Below are 23,789 nucleotides of genomic sequence, written 5' to 3' on the forward strand. Positions count from 1 at the left end.
AAACTGCTCCATTTTATAAAACGTTTTTTTGCTTTAAAAACTTTAATTCAACTGATTAATGTTTCGCTCTGTTGCCTTTTTACTTGTGAATTATCTTTATAAAAATCTGTTATTTTGCTGCTATTTCTCCTTTTTACACATTTTACTACAATTAATAGTAGTTATTAATAATATTATAGTATTAATAACTACTATTAATATAAAATATTTGGATTTTATTCTGAGAATGATAATTTAAGTTATTCTCAGAAATAAATAAATTTGTTAAAATGTGTTTTAAAATTCTGATGAACATGAGAGTTTGCAGAGTTGATCTATAATTTTAACTGTCAGCATTTTGTTGTTTTACCAGATTAATCTGGATTATGATGTCTTTAAAATAATCATATTCATGTTTTCATGGTAACCAGCTTTTATAATCTGGAGAACATGTTGGTCACGTTATACATATTACTTGCCTCATGAAAACTTTAACATCCTATTTTTATTTTATGGATCGTATTTTCTGCTATAGCCACCATTTTTATGGAGTCTATATTTTACTGTTGAATCTTCCTGATGGCCGGCTGTGGCTGCTGCAGTAATTATTATTTTCACTTAAACATTAAAATCAGAAAGGTTCAGTGCTGCTTTTCATCTTTCAGAAACTTTCACTGACTGGATGTTGATTTATGAATATTATAAAGAAATGCTGTAAACTAACTGTAATTCTTTGCAGTTAATTTAAAGCTCTGAAGCTGAACTTGTCGCCGCCATCCGGCCTGATGTGTTGCTAGGTAACCCAGTCTGACGCTCTTATGACGTCATCACATCAAGAGGTTTCGTCAGCGTCACGTCCCGCATCACCTGCAAGCACGCTGCTCCGCCAGCCGGCATTTCAATGATAACGGAGGAGTTTCTATGGTTACCGGTTCGGTCCACTCCAGACCCAGCCAGCCGTCACAGGGCCGACCCGCTGTAACTACGCTGTAGTTCTGCTGTAGTTCGGATAAGTAACTCTGCTGTGATGGATACGCCGAGTCGCCGCATCTCACTGAGATCTTTCAGCCTGAATGCAGCAGCAGCTGATGTTCCTACGTTCATGAACGCATCACATGAACTCTGCTGTCTCTGATATTTCCTGAAACACCTGAATTAATGTCGCCAGGCTGCTCCCCGGTTCTCCCTCTGCTGATGTGGTTCAGTTATGGTCGGGTCTTTAACACATTCATTTTGATGAATCAATTAAGACAATTTTAATAACATTGTTCCCCATGCAAACCTTCCGACCGGAACCTCTGTATTCGTGTGTTTCCGGAATGACAGTTAATCTGACGCACAGATGACAGCCGCTAGCAGAAGCCGCTCCTCTGGGCCGTTGGGGGTTAATTTTCTCATCTAAAGACTGTTGTTGTGCTAAAAGCTGCTAGCCTTTAGCTTTTAGCACACAGTCGGATTAATGTTGATTAATTTAGTTTTTAGGATTTAGTTTGTTTTTGTCAGTCTGCCTGACCTGTTGGACTCTAAACCGTCCGGCTCCAGGCGAACTTGATAAGTATTCACATCCCTGCAGGCGTTGAACAGGTTTTAATTTTGAATATAATCTCTGCTGTTCCAGTTTCATACTTATATTAACAATCTGCCTTTTTAATGCTCAGATACATGTTTTTGATTTATTTTACCACAATCCTCTGGACCAGAGAAGCTGCCAATAACTGCACACCATTTGTGTTGAATCAATGCGCTGCCATGTTTTTAAGTCTTTATTCTGTCTTTTTTTTTTTTTTGAATTTCTGCAGAGTGTGGGAGAATAAAAGCAGATTTCTGCTATATTCTAACCTCATCAGCTCTGCTGGTTCTGGACGGCATCTTATCCCCTGGAAGCAGCCAGAGAAAGAAAACCTGGAGAAATCCAGAGTGCTGCGACTGGCGGATTGAAACGGCTCCATGTTTACCTGCAGCGTTGTCACGGTAACGGCCCATCAAGATGTCTCCTCAGAAACGTGCAGAGGTAAAAACAACAGTCGGCTCAGTGATGTGAGATGAAGAGCCCCTCTGGAGTCAGGTGCTGTGACCTTTGACCTGCTGCATGTTTCGCTTCCTGCCCCAGGTCTCCCATAAAGACCCGTCTGCTGCCGGACGCAGAGGAGCCATGAAGACCAAGAAATGTTTCCATCTGGCTCTTCTGGTGATGTTGGTCTGCGACGTTCCACCGACTCCTTCCACGTTCAGCTGTGAGTAAATATTTCTTATGAATTTTGTTTAATACAGCAAGAGAAAGAAAATGTTCATGTTTGAGACTCATCTTTTTATTTATATCTGTATTAAAAGCTTTGAGTCTCAATTTAAAAAGTTTATCCTTGTTAAGTTTCAAATATTAAATATTTCATCTAATTTCCTGCAGAATTTAATTAGCAGACAAATTAAAATTCTAAAATGAAAAAAGTGAAGAAAATAATCCAGATTTAACAGCATAATATTCTGGTTTTTGGTCATATTTAATTTTTTATTTGTATACTAGATCAGCATAGCTTCCACTATTTACTCGGTGTTTAGTCGTTTAGCATTAGCTTCTGCTAATTTTTTTGTTGGTTTAGCATTAGCAGAGCTGAGATTCTGGCTCAGCTAGTTATTGAAGCTAACCATTTGGTTAGCATTGCCCACCACTGGCAATAGCTGCTGCTGATTTTAGTTCAAACATTTATTCTCTGTTACAACCACGGCAGCCATTTTGAAAAATGAAACACAAGATCAAGAAAGTAAATCATTTTAATTTAAAATATGTAGGCTCTGCTCTGAGGTCTGAAGTTCTGTGTTTTTCATTTTCAGCCTCGTCCTTCAGAGACTTTCTGGTCTCGTCTCCTCAGGATGCTGACGGCGCCTCCAGCCAGCGGTACCCGGCCCAGACGAGCACCGGCCCAAACAGCCTGAAAATGAAACTGCTTTACCCTCCAACTCCTCTCTGCAGCCAGGGCTTCAGGTTTCACTTCCAGCCTCAGAATCAGGAGATTTCCAGGTCTGGGGAGATTTTCCACACCGCCCTGCAGATCCTGAAAAATGCAGCAAAGCAGAAATATAACAGGAACTTCACAGCATCAGGTACGGCCATAGTTCTAATCTGTTTCTTTCATTTCTAGCTGTGCTACCAAAATCATGTAGAAACCATAAAGCTTGACATTTTAGCGCTCGTTTGCGGCGGCGCTGAGCTGCAGTGACTTCATTTTTTTGCTCGTGTCAGAGCTTTTGTCACGGGAAAACCTGGAGCTGCTTGCAGAGTTGTCTCAGTGTCCGACTGAAACGGATCCAGCCGTCTGTGAAGGAAGTCATCATGACAAATACCGCAGCATATCAGGAGTCTGCAACAACAGGTAGCAAAACCGCCGCGGCGCAGGGTCATGCTTCAGGTCAGGAGATTTTATTATTATAGCAAAGAGAAATAACTGAATGTGGAGTAAAACTTGGTAAAAGTGAAGCTTTCAGCTGTTCTTTTGAAATAAATTCCCAGCTTCAGATTTTAGGGCAGACGGGCTAAAGGGTTTGACCAGTGAGATCCAGCGTTTGATGCTAACCCCTAAAAAACAACCAGAGGTCGTTTTTGTTAGTGATTGGAAAGAATCACTAAACACCTAAAAAAATTATTAGGAGTTAACGCTAAATTGCTAAAACATAAAGCAATTAGCATAACTTTAAAAAATTGTTAACATTAGCATTAGCCTGCTAAACACATAAAAAGTTAGCAGGCGCTAACCCCAAACTGCTAAGCACATGAAACATTAGCAGCAGCTAATGCTAACCATTAAGCCGACCGTCCCTCATCTTGTCCTTCCAGGTGTGAGACTCGCTAACATAACATCAGTTTCTGATTCTGCTGCATTTTATTAAAGTTTTATGAACACAGTTACCAAAGCAGAAAATATTTGAGACATAAAGTTCATGAAGTCATGAAAATGGGCAACATTTTATGACAATAACTAGTTTAAAAGGCTCAAATATGGCAGCCATCTTGAAAAATGATCACCATCCTTTAAATCAAAGTGGCTAATGGGAAATATGAAAGCGTTAGCATGCTAATGTTCTGTAGCTGATGGTTTACGGTGATTAGCTGCTCTAATGGTTTTACTGAATCGGGTTAAATGTCATTTAGATTGAAATATTTCCTGCTGAATCTGTCGGGTTAAAGCGGAGCAGCTGGTTTCTTCCTTCTGTCAGACAGAATCCTGACTGGGGCGCCGCCAACACGGCTTTGGTCCGATGGCTTCCAGCTGAATATGAGGACGGAGAGGAGGAACCCAGAGGCTGGGACCCCCAGCGGCTCCATCACGGATCCCAGCTTCCCCCGGTAATCTGAGTGAAGGTAGAGCCGGGCCGGAGCAGCGGTCCGGTTCGCTCTGCAGCCTGCTTCCGGCTGATAAGGTCCTCGGAAACCGGCTGGACTATGAGGCAGACCGACTGGCAGGAAGCGATTGGCTGAAATGAATACGAGCCGCTCAGATGAACGTGGGGAGCGGTTCTGTTCCTCAGTCCAGACCGCCGTCAGTTTCAGGAGAAACTTAGTAAATAACTACCAGCTGCAGTCTGGTTACTGGATCTGAGCCGCTCTGATCCACTTTCTATCGAATCAGGAGGAGAAATGAGGAGACTGAGTGTTTCTCCACAGCTTCACTTAAAGCTTTTATTAAAAACTGTTTTACTGTCGTGAGACAGATAATCTGTGAAAATATAGATCTTCTCCCTGAGCAAAAACAACCAATCAGAGCTGGGAGGCAGGGCCTAGCGCTGTCAATCGCATCATGTACTTGCTGCTAAAGGTGCTAATAGCTAAGAAATAACTCACAGGAAAACCGTTTATCTGCTGTCATCAGTGGTAATGCTAACTAGCTTTAGCATCCACAACAGGCTGTGCTAGCTGCAGTACAGTAGAGAGCAAGAGGGGATGATTGACAGCACTAAGACCCTCCTCCTTGCTCTGATTGGTTGTTTCTAGTTTGCATGACATGATGACGATTTCAACAAACATGTAAGAACATTTTTATAAAAGTTACAGCTTTAAATGATCTGGTTTTAACCTCCAGGTGTTCTCACCTGATTGGCTGTGATGACAGTCTGAGTGCTGATTGGCTGTGTGTGTGCAGCCGCGGCATGTCAGCAGGGAGGTGGTGAGGACTTCCTGTAAGGGCTCAGACTCTGCGTACTCCCAGCTGCTGGTGGACTGGGGTCAGTACATCGACCACGATGTGACCCTGACGCCGCAGAGCCTCAGCGGAGCCGCTTCCTGGGCGCAGCGGGACTGCCGCACGTCGTGTGGAAACCTGCATCCCTGCTTCCCCATCCAGGTGATTCTGCTCAAAACACCAAGAACTGAAATCCGTTCTTAGATCAGCGAGTACGATATGTAATCTGATTACATTGTGGCGTGTGCCTGCCTCTCAGACTCAGGACTCCCTTTGCATGCCGTTCCATCGCTCCACGCCGGCCTGCAGCTCCAGGACCGGCTCCGGCATCCTGCGGGCTCTGCAGCGGCAGCAGCTGAACGCTGTCTCGTCCTTCATCGACGCCTCTCTGGTGTACGGCCACACGCCGCAGCTGCAGCGCGACCTCCGCGACCTCTCCGGCCGCAGCGGGAAGCTGGCCGTAAACGGCCGCTTCTGGGACCGGCAGGGCAGACCTTACCTGCCCTTCGTAGCGGCGACGCCGTCGGCGTGCGGCCGGGGAGTGGAGTGTTTCCGGGCCGGAGACGGGCGGGTCAACGAGGGCCTGCCTCTGATCGCTCTGCATACGCTGTGGCTCCGGGAACACAACCGCCTCGCAGAGACCCTGAAGCTCATCAACCAGCACTGGAGCCCTGAGGCCGTGTTCCAGGAGGCACGCAAGATCGTTGGCGCCCTGCACCAGGTAAGAGTCCGGCGCCCCCTACAGGACCGCTGCAGCTCACACACCAACATCTCCAGTTTGATGCCCCTAAATAAAAACCTGGGACTGATTTGTTTTTGTGTGTATGGATCAAACGAGGTCCGACTCTCTGGGTCTCTGAATGGAACCGCTAACTAAAAGTTAGCTACGTTAACCTAAAGCGCTAACCATAAATATCAGTAATCAGTAATACTTTTATAACAAATTTATGTCAGATCATGATTTCTTGGATAATGTCAAGTTGTCATAAGAAAGACATTTTGAATAATGTCAACTTTGTATTAAAAGTGTCATGATTTACCGAATGACACTTTTTGACAACAGTCATAAATATTCATGAAGTCTTCCTCATGTTTATGACAGTGTCATGACAGTCTTATTCACAACCCGTCAAAGTGTTACTGTTCCTTCCTTTAGGACATTGTTGCTGCAGGAAGTGATTCCCAGTTGTCCCGTCCTGCTGGGAATGCTGGTTTTCTGCAGCCCTGCTGTAACGTGTCAAACAGCAGAAACGGAGATTAATCGTAAAATCAGCAGCGAGTTGTGGACAGGAAATGAAACATGAATGAAAAGTGTTTGGCTTTTCTTGAGGGAATTATTTCTGTTTTTGTCAGACATGGAAATGTTTTTGCATCTAAAGCAGGAAGTTGTTTCAAAAATCCTGCTGGAGGGAAAACGGGAAACTTTTCCTGAACCTTTTCCTGAATAAATGAATAAAACAGAGTTTGATATAAATATTAACCCTCTAATTTCTACATTTTGACATAATGCACAGTTAAAGTCATCAGTGGCATAATGGCTGCTGAAGTTTGAGTTTTCTAACTAAATATTTTCATACAGGCTCAAATGTATACATACACCCCAGTAATGTTTGCTTTTTGTTGCCAGAATAATTCATGTTGAGTTTATTCATAATGTGTTCTGCTTTTCTAAGTCACATTTAGCTTTGAATAAATAAAATTACTTAGACAATTATTAATTAAACTAGTAATTTAGATCAAAATTACCAATTGAAGGCATCACTTTTACCGAGGAAACAGAATTCAGGCAGTTATTATTTCTAATACCTTCCTGATGAGGTTTGAAGCCACAGAGGAACAGCAACATGCTGCACATGCATAAGCAATAAAAACAAACAGTTTGTTACATAATCAGTCAACCTGAGTTAATTAAATCTGTAAACTCGACCTGATTGGGTGGAAACTCGTCATGGTAACTGGATGTTTGATGCAGGTCACCTAGCATCTTTTCAAAGCAGCTATTTTTAAACACAGAATATTTCTTTAATCATTTCAGTTTGAGCTGATGTGTTAGAGCGGCCAGCACCTCTAATTAGGAGAAAAACAGAAACTGCTTTACTAAATGTGGAAATGTGTTCTGGCGCAGCAGAAAGGTTACGTTTCCTCGTCCACAATGAAACATTTGTGGTTTTTCATCAGACTGAGGAAGCTAGGCGAGTAGAGCAGCTTTATTTTCAGCAGACGGTCAGTGGGCGACCAGCACACGACATGAAGAACAAACACGGAAAGGTCAGAAGCCTTAATAACAGACTGCTGTCAGCTTCTGGTTTTAAACTCTGGGAATCTGCTGCACCAACAAAACCATTTTAATGTTGGTGGAAGATCTTCAGAAACATCCTAAAACAGAGAACCTTCTGGCTTTAAAGCAAACGTTGATAAAACGCTGCGTCCTCATGTTGGCTTGAAATGTTTCAGGACAATCAGTCGCCTTAAATACCCAGAAGTGGCGAGGGGACGGCAAACCATCCAGCCAGGATGCATAAGCAAGAAGGAACAGAGCAGACTGGACGTCTTGAGGAAACTAAGATCCTCACAGGTTTGCATCAGATGCTGCAAATCGTCAGTCTGCAGTTTTGAGAGCCTCATCTCTTCTGCCGTCATCTGTTAGGGTCCGATGAAGCCAGACGTCCTCTGGGTAAAACAGATCCGTTTCTCTGATCAGAATGTAAACCCCTTGTTCAGAGGCAACCTGTAACAAAACCAACTGTGAGAAATGGTCAGAGGGAGCAGAAGAAACCCTGCAGCATTGTTTTGATGCTACTGACCGGATTGCTCTTTGCCAGCCACAGGGAGGCGACATCAGTGCCATGACTGAGTGTGTAACAGAATATATAAACTTCAGGATGGACAACTCCTTCCCACCAGAAGCATGTCCATTCTGATTTATGGTAATGAAACTTGTTTAACCTTTCCTTGGCTATGGTTTCATCAGTTACATGGAAGCTGGGTCAGCCCAAGACTCTTTCATCTCCACTAACTGGTTGCTGTTTCTTTGTCGTTGTAGGTTAGTAGTCAGCTCTTTAATGCCGCTGAGAGAACCGCAGTTTTCTCTTTTCAGACATCAACCTGATAATTGTTTGGTGTTCTGTCTGAAGTGAGCAGTTACTCTTCAATTCCCAAAATATTCATGGAGATAATTTCCCTCCACAGAAGACTCATAAAGAAATTGTCTACGAAGATACTGAGCTTATTTTAAGCTGCTAAAGTAAACAATACTGCTGCAACAGCTGCGACTTGGAAATAATTAACTGATGCAAAGTGTTTACATTTTTGAGAACAAATACATTTTTATTTCCTCAAAAGTCAAACAATGTTCCATAGGTTTTAGGTTGCATCATTCCCACCAGCCCTGTTCAGTCCATTTCAATCCAACTCCAGTGCGTCTGCCTAGTCAAAGTCCAGTTCGGTTGGTGAGGTGTGAACACTAATCGACCTCTGACCTCTGGTCTTCCAAACCTCGGTCTGGATTCGGTTGAAGTGAACTCTGGTTCGGTTTGAATGTGAACGCCAAGCGGACCTGAGACCGCTCCAAAAGCAGGAAGTGAACTACAGCGCAGGGCATTCTGGGTAAATGCAACCAAAGCTAACATGCTAGCCTAGCGCTAGCAGCAGAAATGACTCAGTTTTTAGCCAAAGACTAAAGAGAAATCCTCCAACACTAAAATCTGACGCCTCCATCTTGTTTCCATCTGGTGAAGAAGGAAGTTGCTCTCAGAGTCTTCAGAGGTTTTTGTGCTGTTTCCTTCAGTGGTTCTTGGTGCAGCGCCCCCACAGGCCAGGAGGGGAACAGGTTGGTTTGACTCAGAGCAGAGAGACAGAGAACCACAGCAGCTGGAGGTGGAGCAGATGATGAGGTTCTGGATCCAGTAGAACCGGGTCTACTGGACCATCAGGTGTGAAAACAGCCTTTCTTACAATAAGGAGCTGAAGTTTCTTTTCTAAAGTTCCTAGATCTTTCCAGATCATCCCCTCCTACTAAAGACCTTTGAGATATTCAGCTGCCAAAATCCAGAGGTGAGACAATCTGAGCAGATAAAAGCATCAAAGTTCTCATCAAACATTTTCAGGTTCAGTCAAAGCGAGTGATCTTCATCACCCACCTGTCACTCACGGCGTCAAATGGCCATCTTGTCTGATTGGTTTGGAGCAAATAAAAGCTGCATTGGTAAAAGATTTAGACACTTTGAAGTAGTTTCAGTCTTTCCCATGCCTTGTCTTTCTTGTTTGACTTCCAGATAATAACGATGAGAGATTATATCCCTAAAGTAATTGGTGTGGAGTCGTTTGAACAGCACATTGGACCCTATGGCGGGTACGATCCGACGGTGGACGGCTCGGCCTCCAACGTGTTCGCCACAGCGGCCTTCAGGTTTGGCCACGGCACCATTCCTCCGATCCTCAGCAGGCTGAACGAGAGCTTTCAGGAAGACCGGCGCTTCCCCCACCTGAGACTTCAGCAGGCACTCTTCAGTCCCTGGAGGATCGTTAAAGAAGGTCAGTGCGCTCCTCTAAGGCAGCCATGGAAACCTCCGGAGAGCCACAGGAAGGAAGAGACGTCGTTGTATTTGGGTCAGCTGGAGTTTCAGGAGAAATTCCTGCAAAGTTAATTCACCAAATTAAAGCTGAAGACGCAGTATTGGCCCAGTTTACCCACAATTCATAGTTGTTTCCTGATGGTTCCCATCAGTCTGCAGGACGAGTTGGGACAGAAATCTGTTGGATTCGCTTTAATAAATTATTTTTGACACCACTGAGCAAAGACAAACTGTTTCTAAGCAGAAGCTGGTTTGATTTTTAGTTTGGTTTTTCTTTTTTCCAGAGCAGCTGCTTTATTCATGTTCATTTGAACATTCTTTGGTATTAATTGAAAGCTGCAGAGCTCCTTGTGTATGTGGCATTGAACCAACCTTGGTGTGTGTGTGTGTGTGTGTGTGTGTGTTTGTTTGTAATACCTTGTGGGGACCATTTTCCTGACACATACTACGTTGTGGCGCCCGAAGCCTGGTCCACACAAGGGGAAACACTGGAAGTCAATGGAAAGTCCCCACAAAGATAGCCACACAAACGTGTGTGTGTGTGTGTAGTTGTTTTTGTTACCATGGAGGGTCCAAACGAAGGGAGCCCACCAACCCAGAGGGGCCTTGTGTGTTTGGGGTCCAAATTCTGGACCCCGCATGGGAAGCCAGTCTAAAGCAGATTGGGAAGCTCTCCTAACATGCTGCATGCTTTTTTTCCACTTAGCCCACTTGGTAGCAATGATTGGGAAAGTGTGTGCGAAGTGTGTGTGCTCAGTAATGACCCCTTGTCTGCGGGAGGTGGTACTGCAAGTATATTCAGTACAGGAGTGTTTAATTTAACCAACCAGGGCTCCTTGTGGTCCAAGTTTTGACCAATAATATTGACTGATAATCAAAGAAAATATGTTATTCCCTGAAAATTTCAGGAAGTGATTTTTGTGTAATTTCTATTGTTAAACATTATGACATCATTAGGTAGGCTTATTTGATTTACATTTTACTTGAATAGTTTGGTGTGTGTGTGTGCAGGTGGCATCGAGCCGACCTTGCGGGGCATGGTTGCCACGGCGGCAGCGGTGACGGCTCCAGACTCCCTCCTGGTGGAGGAGGTAACGGAGTCGCTGCTGGTTCTGGACTCCCAGCAGAACCTGGATCTGGCTGCTCTGAACCTGCAGAGAGGGCGGGACCACGGACTGCCGGGTCAGGATCTCATCACAAAATATCACTATGGCTCATCTGGAGCAAAACCATTCAATAAAAAACTGGTTTCCAGGAATGGACCAAATTATATTAAAGGGGAAACGTGTGTTTACCATTTTATAGAACAGTCAAGTAACTGTGTTGCCTTCAAAAATGCGTTACCTTATAAAAATGTTGTTTATATCAAATATGACCTAAAAGAAACTTTACTTTCTGGTTTAACCTTGAAATTGTTCCTCTGTCACTTTAAAAGCTCCTGCTCTTTCTGAAGCTCCGCCTCCAGAAAGTCATCCCAACATGGCTCCTCTATTGACCCTTTAATGTTTTTACCTGCGTTGCTCTGAGCAGCAGCTCCATATTGAGCTCAGCTGTTTGCTAATTGCCGTCGACTAGTCTGAAGGAGCTGAGTGAGGGGAGGAGCTGTGCCTCGAAGGCGGGGCTATGTCCACCCAGTTGTTTTGTACAACTGAATGGTTGCCATAGAGACTAAAGGATTTCTCAAACATGAAGGTATCAGAGCAACACTGCTGGTGTTTCTGGTGATGGAATAGCACAATATGATCATTTTACATAAAACTGTCCCTTTAATAAACACAGTGATGTGAAAAAATAGGAGACTTTATGATGCATTTTTGTATATATTTAGACTTTTGGATGTTTAGGATTAATAAACAATCAGTTGAGGTTTGTTCTGTTTGGACCTCAGATGTTCAGTTTGTTGTCTCAACAACCAGAACCCGTACAGAACCATTTATGAACAAAAAATGACTGAACTTTCTGTTTCTGTAAGCAGCCGCTGATGAAATCCAGTCAGTTCCTGGATACCTTAATCACTAATTCATAATAAATTTTAATATTTTCTGTTGCTTCATGTGAAGTTTAGTGAAGAATCAAGAGTTTTCTTCCTTCTGCCACCTTGAAACTGAGTAACTGGATTTATTTTCTGTCCTGCTGCAGTTAGCGGTTCGTCAGTCAGCTCCTCCCTGAGGATATTGTTGCTCTTCACCAGATAAACAGACATGTTTTATTGTCAGGACACATTAACTCTGGGAACAGATCCAAGAAAAGTGATGCAGTCTTCATGTTCCTGATTCCCGCCACAGAAAAAAAACCTTTCAGGGTCTGCAGTAGAAAACTGAGCTTAAATCTTTGGTTTTACATCCTTAATAAAAGCACCTAAAGCAACCTGTTCTTAGCTTCCACCAGTCCTCCATCTGAGCTGCACCTGCTTGGTGTTGTAGAAATAAAAGCATCTTTGTGTAGTTAAGGGGAGCTGATGGCGTAGCAACACTTCCTCCTGTCTGTGAAAATCTGCCTGCAGCTCCAGGGAGAAACATGTGAAAGTTGCTGAGGCTGGAAGAAACCTCTGCTGCACCAGGAGAATCAAACCTGAAACTAAAGACGCTGCAGCTGTTTTTAAAAGAAGCTGCATGTTTGTCGCTCTGAATGCTTCTGGAGGACATTTTGAAACATTTAAATGCTGCTCACCGCTGCAGGAAAACACTGAATTTCAACCCACAAAGCAGTTCTCTGAAACAAATCATGGTTATCTGATTTCTCTGCAGTCTCAGAACAAAGAGACTTCCTGCCGTTCTTTAGGTGTGAAACATAAAACTCAACATGTCGCTGCCACCAAACCGTCATGGAGTTTATTTCTTCTGAATCTATTTAGTTCTTCATCGCTGCCAAGTTGTAAATTGGGTTGTTTAAAATATCCGTTAGCACAACACAGAAATGTTTTCATAAGGTAACATTTCCAACTTTATTACCAATATTGGGAATAAAAATATGACTTGGGTTTCATTTGTCAACGTCTCTTTGGAGAAAATGACAAATGTTAAGACAACTTTATTACCATCGTACATTTTCAGCAACAAGCAGAATCAAAGAGTTTTATGATTAGGAGAAAATAAAACACAGAAAAAAATGCAACAATGTAGAAAAAATGTCTGATAATTAGACTGAACTTTATGATGTTCCTGTTGTTATGGATCAAATCAACTCAGTGTTCCAGCAGTTTTTCAGTTTTCTGGAAGTTTGTTCCAGATCTGTGGTGCATGGAAGCTGAATGCTGCTTCTCCATGTTTGGTTCTGCTCTGCATCAGAACCAGAACCAGTGTGAACACAGGTACATAAAGCTGCTAGTCGTCTGCATAAGTCGGATAAATAAGGCAATAATCTCGTGTTCAGAGCAGGCAGGTACTGGATGAAAGTGGGCCAACAACCCGGCCCTGAGGAACCTCAGCTGGGATTGTTTTCTCGCTCTGAGCCTTTGCTAAATGCCACTAGCTTAATCTAAACACATTTCAAAAGAAAAGCGGACACATCACTTAACGCTGGAATGACTTTTCAGGATACAACGACTGGAGGGATTTCTGTGGACTGAAGCGCATCGCGACGTTGGACGACCTGGCAGAAGTCGTGAGAGATCGCAGAGTCGCTGAGAAGATTCTTCATTTATACCAGCATCCTGACAACATCGACGTTTGGCTGGGAGGACTGGTGGAAAACTTCCTGCCCGGCTCCAGAACCGGCCCGCTGTTCGCCTGCCTGATCGGAAAGCAAATGAAGCTTCTGCGTGACGGAGATCGGTACGAAAACGTTTCTGCTTCACGTAAAACCTGAAGCCGAAGCCGAAGCTGCTCATGTGTTTGGGTTTTTGCTCCAGGTTTTGGTGGGAAGCGGACGGCGTGTTCACCCGGCAGCAGCGGGAGCAGCTGTGGAAAACTTCTCTGTCTCGGATCATTTGTGAGAACTCGGACATCCAGGAGATTCCTGCGGATCCTTTCAGGCTGGCTCGGTACCCGGCCGGCTTCCTTCACTGCAGCGCTGTCCCGGCCCTGAGCCTGGAGGCCTGGAGAGACGATCCGAGTCTCGGTGAGTTCACCGACACGAGCCACTAACTTCAGACGTTCAACACGCTGATGGCACAAACTGCTGCTGTTTCAGGCCTGCGACTGTGTGGCTCTCCGTGGCCCGTAGACAACGGAGATTTCCTGTTTTCCTCCAGATCTGGAAAGCTGACGGCTCAGTACGCCTGTTTCCATGGTTTCCAGCTAGAGGGCGCCACTGAGGCGGTGTGTGAAGGAGGCGTGTGGAGCGCTGACCCGCCTCGCTGCTCAGGTAGGAGAACAGACTGAAGCTTACTGCCACCTGCTGGTCATTCTGGTGCGTTACAGTCTTGACTCCTGTTGTCCTCTGAGGAGCCAGACGTGTTGATGGTTTAAAGTGCTTTTCATCAGTACTTTCTGAACATTCTCACATTTCTTTTCACTTTCCGGGAATGTTGTTTGGCTGCTCGGCCTCTTATCCTTTGACCTTTGACCCATTGATGTGCAGTGGTCTAGTCAAATCATCATCATTATTTTCTGAGAGCAGATGCATTTCATGTCTGGAAATGTTTCTTTTGGATGTGGTTACCATGGGAACAGAAAAGCAGGACATTTTTCTCCTGTTTGTCAGCAGAACAAAAAAAATGAAAAGAAACATTTATTTTTATTGTTTAGTTTTTTCTGTTTCCTCAGAAACGCGGCTCGTCGCTCGCGATGCTGCAGATCCACAAACGTTTCTGAACTCAAAACCGAACCAATAAAATACGGTTATCTTGGAGTTTTCTGCGTCTGCGAGATTCTTTTTAGATTTGATCATTTAGTTTAATTTCTCTGACACATTGTCAATCTGTCAGGTTCTGCTCTGTTGCAAAGTTTGCTTATGGCTGGGGCCGGCCCGCGGTGCTGCTAGTGGAAGACGGTTTGCTAAATATTTGTACCAGTTTTTTGATTAACTTATTTTGAAATGTTGAACATTTTCAACCATCTTTGCAAATAATATTGGGGATATTTCCATGGAAATGCAGGAATGAAGCAGTTTGAATGAAACGCCTTCTGGTTGTTGAAGCGTCATTCGCTAAATTATGACATTTTTAATGCAAAGTTGGCATTTTAGTGGACGTTTAATGCAACTTTTAGAGCAACTTTGAACTAAATGTCATAATTTACCAAATGACACTTCATGACAGACGTTCATAAAGACTCCTTCATGTTCATGTGGGTCTGACGAACATCCTTCGGTCTGAGGAAGGATCTGTGATAACGCCGCTTAGTGCACTGCGGATCCGACCTTCATAAGGCCGCTGGAGGTCAGGTGAAGGTCAGGCTGAGTGAGGAAGTGATTGTCTCTATTTGTGTTTTTTATAGAAACCAGAAGCTTGACCTTTGACCTCAGCAGTGAGGTGATTCTGTTAGTGGGGAATCAGCAGAAGTTTCAGTTTCATGTGTTTCTGGTTCTCCAGGTGAGACCTGCTGCTTTTATTACAGCAGAAAAAATAATCAATTCTGAGAAAATCCCCGTTGGAAATATTTTTTCCTAATTTGTAGTTTTCCGTGTTTCTGTGGTCTGGCAGCTAAACGTTAATTTAAATGTTTTTTAGGTTTTTACTGCTGGCAGAAATGTAATATTTAACACGATGCTGTTATTGAGTTTATCTGATCATTCTGATCAATAAGGGTTTATTGGTGCAGCGCTCCAATCAGATCAGAACCAGATCAGAACCGATGGCCGGCTCCAGAACCTCAGCAGAACTTCTGCTCCTCTTCATCATCGGATCCGTTTCGATTCTGCAGCAAAAACGTTGAAATCTAAATGAAGACATTTTATTCCTCCTCCTCCTTCAGCCCAAAACAATCAATACTGGATCAATAATAAGATCAACACAACAGGTAGGAAAACCTTTCAGTGGAAACAATCAGATCTGGAAAATATTTTATTTTATTTCTGATTTCTGACCATCAGACTGTCCAGGTGAAAAACTGCAGGACGCCATCCGGGCTGCAAGCTCATTATTACCCTGTGGCGCCCCCTGGTGTCGAGCTGCAGTACTGACTGTCCTTCCTCAGATCTCAAACAGCAACATGTTTCCTTTTCTGCAGCTTCTCAGCCCCTGATGATGTGAGGAGGGCCGCCGAGCAGCAGGTCAGAGGTCAGAGGTCAGCGCCTGGGACTTCCTCACCAAGTCCCTGTTCAGCTCCGCCGTCCTGCAGAACGCTTCGTGTCTCACCTTCCAGAAGCTGAGTCTGTTTTTAGTCTCAGCAGGACCAACTGAACGCTCACTGAATTCTAATATTTCTTGCTAAACATTAAAATCTGTCATAAATTCTGACTCATGTTGTTTTAAATGTTGTGACATTTTTACACTTCTATGTTAAGTATAATTTACATGATGATTAATATTAATTGAATATAATTACAAAAGCTGAAGTGAAACATTTAAGTGCGAGGCACGATTTATTTGGATAGAGTCTTTTATTTTGAAGAATGCTTCACAGGATGTGGTTCTGTCTTTAGTCTTGCTTCTGTTGATTTTTGGTTGCTAGGTAACGATCAGCTGTCGCAGTTTTCTCCTCAATAAAAACTGAACAGAAATGTTCAGGAAAAGACATCCGAGCTATTTAATAACCTTTTATTTAATAACCTTTTATTTAATAACCTTTTATTTAATAACCTTTTATTTAATATACATTCTATTTAATAACATTCTATTTAATAACCTTCTATTTAATAACCTTCTATTTAATAACATTCTATTTTAAATAGAAGCTAAATCCTACTCACCGGAGGATGTTGTGACGTTTTATATGTTAAGCATTATTTGCATGTTACGTGACTTATTTACAAATTATGCTTAACAGATGTTCCTCCCTCCATGAAAACCTCTCTGGTTATGTCTGGAATATTTACTTATTAAATATTTATTTATTAAAAAGCATCGTTGGCTTTATGAAATAAATAAATGAGTGCTGTTCCCTTCCTGTCCACAGGGTGTCACTCTTGGGAAATAACTTCACCTCTGAGTTTGGACAGGAAGCCGTTTATGACTCCATCATGATCATATTAAGACTTTAATTCAGGAGTAAGTTAAAGATGCAAAAGGAGGCAGGAAGGAGCGGGGCGGACTTGCTGGGTCGGGCTTGGAACCCGTATAACTGCGCTCAGTTCTACTTACATTTTGCTGTTTGATTATTTTAATTTATTTCTATAATTAAAAGTGTTCTACTCTACGCTTTTTCCAGAAGGAGAAATGCAGCAGCTGTTTTTCTGATTCTCCATGTTCTCCAGCATCCTGAGCAAAAGTCTGCTGCTGTTCTCTGAGGCCGTCAGCTGCTAGCTTAGCTTAGCTTAGCTTAGCTTAGCACGCCTACAGGCAGCAATGTGCAGATTTTTACAATAAGTCTTACTTGGTTTGGTAGTTTCAGGATGTAGCCGGCCGGAGTGGCAGAGAGGCGCTGCTGCTGTGGGGGACAACAGTATACGGGTACGGAAGTAAATTACTGCAGTAAATTATATATATATATATATATATATATATATATATATATATATATATGTATATATACAGTATATACATATATATGTATATATTTCCTTTTTAAGATTGTAGAGTATCTGAAGAACTAAAACATAAATACTAAAAACATTCAATGCCAAAGCACAGGACATCCTGAATTCTGGTTCCAATCAGTAAGATACTGATTGTTCCGGTTGGCTGATCTAGATAACCACATCCACTATGAAAAAGGCACCAAGTCCAGAATCCAGAAGGAATGATTCCAGTTGGACTGCGTTCAGACCTGTTCAGTCCACTTCATTTCTCTCACAGAGATTTTTTAATTCTAAACATTATTTAAGAAACTACAGAAACTAAAACTAAATTCTTCAGCTAAACGTGAAGCCAATTTCTGTCTGTAGGATAATTTTACTTTTGTCCAGTAGGTGTCACTGTTTGCATAACCTTTTTGTTAATTTATGAGCAGAACAGGCAGAAATATAAGTTCAGATTAAATCGTGTCTTCACTTTATGAAGGAGGAATAATGATTTCCAGTTCATCTAATACTTCTGAACAGAAATATCTCCAAATATCCTGTTTGTATTCAGAATGTGAAACTTTTAATGCAGCAAAAAACATTTAGGAAAAAAAAAACAAAGTTATCTTTAAACAAAGAAATCATGCAGAATGAAAAACTGAAGGAGAATAAAATGTTTATGTGGAATCAAAGTCAGACTAAATTATTCGGTTTTTCACAAGAATACTGATGAAATAGAAACTTTATGAACTTCAGGAGAACGCTCCCTGGGAAAACTGAGTTTCTGAAGCTCAAATAATTCCTGGAATCCCAACAAATCCCAGATAATTCAGCAGATTAACGGCAGCCAGGCGAAAAGGAAGGAGGGAAACGATCTATAGATTTACAGAGGAGGAGAAGTTCTGATCAGAAATGAATCAATCAAGTTTATTCAGCAACAAGGCAGATAAAGATAAAAACACAAACATCAGATTATTGATTATGTCTCTAAGGAAACTAACCAGCTGGGTTTAGTCAGGTCAGAGGTCAGCCTGATCAATAGAGTCCTGCTGGAAGAACTGGGGCTGTGCTGACTGTAGATCTAGAGCTCTAGATCTATAGCTGTCGATCTAGAGCTGTAGCTCTGGATCGTTCCTCTTTAATAACTTCAGTTTCTGTTCAGAAAATTTTGTCTCATCCACACATTTCTCTGTTCTCAGCATCTGTTCAGTGATTGGACAGGTCAAAGGTCATGTGGTGACATAATAATGTAGAGCTGTGTATCATCTGCGTCGTCATGGTAACTGATCTCACTTCCTGTCACATCCTGAGCCAGTGGGAGCTTATAGATATTAAATTTAGACAGAATAAAATCAGCCAAAGCCAGTCGGTTGTTAATAACCGAACCTGCTGAGGAAACGAGGAAACGAGTCGCTCGCTGAGGAAACGAGTCGCCCGCTGAGGAAACGAGGAAACGAGTCGCCCGCTGAGGAAACGAGGAAATGAGTCGCCCGCTGAGGAAACGAGTCGCCCGCTGAGGAAACGAGGAAACGAGTCGCTCGCTGAGGAAACGAGGAAACGAGTCGCCCGCTGAGGAAACGAGGAAATGAGTCGCCCGCTGAGGAAACGAGTCGCCCGCTGAGGAAACGAGTCGCCTGCTGAGGAAACGAGTCGTCTGCTGAGGAAACGAGGAAACGAGTCGCCGGCTGAGGAAACGAGTCGTCTGCTGAGGAAACGAGTCGCCGACTGAGGAAACGAGGAAACGAGTCGCCTGCTGAGGAAACGAGTCGTCTGCTGAGGAAACGAGTCGTCCGCTGAGGAAACGAGGAAACGAGTCGCCGGCTGAGGAAACGAGGAAACGAGTCGCCTGCTGAGGAAACGAGTCGCCCGCTGAGGAAACGAGTCGCCTGCTGAGGAAACGAGTCACCTGCTGAGGAAACGAGTCGCCTGCTGAGGAAACGAGGAAACGAGTCGTCCGCTGAGGAAACGAGGAAACGAGTCGCCGGCTGAGGAAACGAGTCGCCTGCTGAGGAAACGAGTCGCCCGCTGAGGAAACGAGGAAACGAGTCGCCGGGTGAGTCAACGAGGAAACGAGTCGCCTGCTGAGGAAACGAGTCGTCTGCTGAGGAAACGAGTCGTCCGCTGAGGAAACGAGGAAACGAGTCGCCCGCTGAGGAAACGAGTCGCCTGCTGAGGAAACGAGTCGTCTGCTGAGGAAACGAGGAAACGAGTCGCCGGCTGAGGAAACGAGGAAACGAGTCGCCTGCTGAGGAAACGAGTCGTCTGCTGAGGAAACGAGTCGCCCGCTGAGGAAACGAGTCGCCTGCTGAGGAAACGAGTCGTCTGCTGAGGAAACGAGGAAACGAGTCGCCGGCTGAGGAAACGAGTCGCCTGCTGAGGAAACGAGTCGTCTGCTGAGGAAACGAGTCGCCCGCTGAGGAAACGAGTCGCCCGCTGAGGAAACGAGGAAACGAGTCGTCCGCTGAGGAAACGAGGAAACGAGTCGCCGGCTGAGGAAACGAGTCGCCTGCTGAGGAAACGAGTCGCCCGCTGAGGAAACGAGGAAACGAGTCGCCGGCTGAGGAAACGAGGAAACGAGTCGCCTGCTGAGGAAACGAGTCGTCTGCTGAGGAAACGAGTCGTCCGCTGAGGAAACGAGGAAACGAGTCGCCCGCTGAGGAAACGAGTCGCCTGCTGAGGAAACGAGTCGTCTGCTGAGGAAACGAGTCGCCGGCTGAGGAAACGAGGAAACGAGTCGCCTGCTGAGGAAACGAGTCGTCTGCTGAGGAAACGAGTCGTCCGCTGAGGAAACGAGGAAACAAGTCGCCGGCTGAGGAAACGAGGAAACGAGTCGCCTGCTGAGGAAACGAGTCGCCCGCTGAGGAAACGAGTCGCCTGCTGAGGAAACGAGGAAACGAGTCGTCCGCTGAGGAAACGAGGAAACGAGTCGCTGGCTGAGGAAACGAGTCGCCTGCTGAGGAAACGAGTCGCCCGCTGAGGAAACGAGGAAACGAGTCGCCTGCTGAGGAAACGAGTCGCCTGCTGAGGAAACGAGTCACCTGCTGAGGAAACGAGTCGCCTGCTGAGGAAACGAGGAAACGAGTCGTCCGCTGAGGAAACGAGGAAACAAGTCGCCTGCTGAGGAAACGAGTCGCCCGCTGAGGAAACGAGGAAACGAGTCACCTGCTGAGGAAACGAGTCGCCTGCTGAGGAAACGAGTCGTCCGCTGAGGAAACAAGGAAACGAGTCGCCTGCTGAGGAAACGAGTCGCCCGCTGAGGAAACGAGGAAACAAGTCGTCCGCTGAGGAAACGAGTCGCTTGCTGAGGAAACGAGTCGCCTGCTGAGGAAACGAGGAAACAAGTCGTCCGCTGAGGAAACGAGTCGCTTGCTGAGGAAACGAGGAAACAAGTCGCCCGCTGAGGAAACGAGTCGCTTGCTGAGGAAACGAGGAAACAAGTCGCTTGCTGAGGAAACGAGTCGCTTGCTGAGGAAACGAGGAAACAAGTCGTCCGCTGAGGAAACGAGTCGCTTGCTGAGGAAACGAGTCGCCTGCTGAGGAAACGAGGAAACAAGTCGTCCGCTGAGGAAACGAGTCGCTTGCTGAGGAAACGAGGAAACAAGTCGTCCGCTGAGGAAACGAGTCGTCCGCTGAGGAAACGAGTCGCCTGCTGAGGAAACGAGGAAACAAGTCGTCCGCTGAGGAAACGAGTCGCTTGCTGAGGAAACGAGTCGCCTGCTGAGGAAACGAGGAAACAAGTCGTCCGCTGAGGAAACGAGTCGCTTGCTGAGGAAACAAGTCGCTTGCTGAGGAAACGAGTCGCTTGCTGAGGAAACGAGGAAACAAGTCGTCCGCTGAGGAAACGAGTCGCTTGCTGAGGAAACGAGTCGCCTGCTGAGGAAACGAGGAAACAAGTCGTCCGCTGAGGAAACGAGTCGCTTGCTGAGGAAACGAGGAAACAAGTCGCTTGCTGAGGAAACGAGTCGCTTGCTGAGGAAACGAGGAAACAAGTCGTCCGCTGAGGAAACGAGTCGCTTGCTGAGGAAACGAGGAAACAAGTCGTCCGCTGAGGAAACGAGTCGCTTGCTGAGGAAACGAGTCGCCTGCTGAGGAAACGAGGAAACAAGTCGTCCGCTGAGGAAACGAGTCGCTTGCTGAGGAAACGAGTCGCTTGCTGAGGAAACGAGTCGCTTGCTGAGGAAACGAGGAAACAAGTCGTCCGCTGAGGAAACGAGTCGCCTGCTGAGGAAACGAGTCGCCTGCTGAGGAAACGAGTCGCCTGCTGAGTTTGGGTTCGGCTGGTTCTGCTGCAGAAGCTTCAGCTCTGCTTGTTGTTGGAACATTTCCAGCTTTTAGGAATGAAGCCGATCCAGAAACGAGTCACTGCTGATCTCTTTGCTCAAAGCTTTGTTTGTTTGTTTGCACTTTCATCTGAGTCATAATCCCAGATGATGCTCAGATAAAAACCAGAAACATTGTTTTGATTCCCTTCTGTTTGCTTCCAGATTTTGGTTACTTTCAGTTTTTAAAGCCCTTTTTGAAGCAGCAGATTATGATTCATATTTCTACTGTAAACTTGACTAAACTGTCAGCAGACGGAACATTTGATTTAAAATATTTTCACAACAAAAACTTTAAAAACTTTGTTTCAGATCAGCAACAAGCAGAACTGACAGCCCTGTGGAACATGTGCAGCATGTTACCTCCATCTGACCTCTGACCTGACCCCTGAGTTCCAGAGTGGGCCTTCTAGCAGCTGCAGAACATTTCCAGAACCAGAGACTAAAGTCTCGGATCAGAGAAACTCATCCAGGCTTTAGTTTCTCTTTAGTGGCTTTGATTCCTGCAGCAGCGTCTTCACAGGTCTGATTGACAACCCAACGGTCCAGAACGCTGCTGCTGGAGTTCTGACTAGAACCAGGAGGATAGAGACACCATCCGGTTCTACACCATCCGGTTCTACACCACCCGGTTCTACACCACCCGGTTCTACACCACCTGGTTCTACATCATCTGGTTCTACATTTCTTCACTGACAGACTTTAGACTGCTGGTAGTTTTTAAATCACTGAACGGATTAAAGATCTGCTGCTGGATCAATCTGCTGGTTCTGGTTCTGGTTCTGGTCTGCATCCAGAACCAAACATGGAGAAGCGGCATTCAGCTTCTATGCAGCACAGATCTGGAGAAAACTGCGAACCAGCCGAAGCACTGAGTTCCTATCAGCTGCTTTGATTATCAGAAAGTGAAATGTTGATCAATATATATAAAATTTTTGATGATTCTGATGAATCTGTATGGATTGTTTCATAACCGGCGGCTGGTAAATTATTTTGAACTCCATTATTGTTGAAACGTTTGACTTATAAAATGGTTATAATCTAGGATCTAATTACTGACTGAAACGCTCCGATGTCTGGTTGAAAGTATTTCTGGTTCACTAAGATGTTTGCAGTAGAGTTCCGGTGACGTCAACCTCCGAGATGGCAGCTTGAGCCGACTGCTCCTCCGGTAAATCTTAATTTAACCCCCATTAATTGCCAAATATAACGAAAATTGAGTAAAATGGAGTCTTTAAGGGGGTCTAGAATGGGGAAAAGGGACGGGAATAAGAAAACCACGAATGAAGAATTGGTACAAGAAAGAAAGACGGCAGGTAGCTCACCAACACATCAGCGCCTCGGCGAAGCTAATGCTAATCAGCTCTCCACTGACTCGACTGCACTAGCGCAAATCCTGGGGGAGTTACAGGATTTCCGAAAAGACATAAAACAACAGCTTGATGATATTAAGTCAGAACTCATCAACGTACACCAAAAAATTAAGGAGACGGAGGACCGGGTTGATGCAGTGGAGGAGCGGGCACAGAACATGGATCAGATATTGAGCAAGATGGCCGAACTGATAAGCCAACAACAAGAAAAACTGCTTGACCAAGAAGGGAGATCACGAAGAGAAAACATCCGGATGTATAACGTGCCAGAGGGAGCGGAAGGACCATCGATGAGAGATTTTGTGGATAAATTGCTTAAGGACACGCTGGAGATCGCACCAGATATGGAACTAGACATTGAGAGGGTACACCGAGCGCTGGCTCCGCCACCTGCTGGGGACAGAAACAACAGGCCGCGATCCATTGTGGTTAAATTTCTCCGCAGCAGAACCAAGGAAGAGATTTTACGAAAAGCATGGGGGAAGAAAGGCGTGCTTCTTCACGGCAAACCGATATATTTTGATCATGATTATCCTCCCACGGTGCTGCAGAAACGCAAAGAATACTCGGAAGCTGAACGGGTCCTGAAGCAGAGAAAGATTCGCTTCCAATCTCCTTTCCCCGCTAAACTACGAGTGTTTTATGAGGGGGAGACACGGCTTTACCAGACAGCGGCAGAGGCGACGAAAGACATGAAGGAGCGTGGTTTGCCTGTCCCCCTGATCAAGCCAAAGGAGAGCCTGGCCGAACAACTCTCCCGTACCGCTTGGAAGAAGATTGGCTCGAAACAACAAATGCCAGGAGAGGAGCGAGAGATGAACATCAGAGAAA

General features: G+C 44.7%; 1 protein-coding gene across 1 annotated transcript; it reads left to right on the forward strand.

Annotated features, from left to right (window-relative positions):
- Nucleotides 1-902: 902 nt before the first annotated feature.
- LOC116709593 (thyroid peroxidase-like) lies at nucleotides 903-16,064 on the forward strand. Its single transcript, XM_032548232.1, has 13 exons — nucleotides 903-1,990; nucleotides 2,090-2,213; nucleotides 2,809-3,078; nucleotides 3,218-3,347; nucleotides 4,189-4,318; nucleotides 5,112-5,312; nucleotides 5,410-5,871; nucleotides 9,425-9,683; nucleotides 10,736-10,906; nucleotides 13,260-13,497; nucleotides 13,575-13,783; nucleotides 13,856-14,029; nucleotides 15,835-16,064. The coding sequence occupies exons 1-13, from the start codon at nucleotides 1,967-1,969 to the stop codon at nucleotides 15,855-15,857; spliced, it is 2,415 nt and encodes an 804-aa protein (XP_032404123.1). The 5' UTR covers nucleotides 903-1,966; the 3' UTR covers nucleotides 15,858-16,064.
- Nucleotides 16,065-23,789: the final 7,725 nt, after the last annotated feature.

Source organism: Xiphophorus hellerii, chromosome 19, assembly GCF_003331165.1.
Source record: "Xiphophorus hellerii strain 12219 chromosome 19, Xiphophorus_hellerii-4.1, whole genome shotgun sequence".
Lineage (NCBI taxonomy): Eukaryota > Metazoa > Chordata > Actinopteri > Cyprinodontiformes > Poeciliidae > Xiphophorus > Xiphophorus hellerii.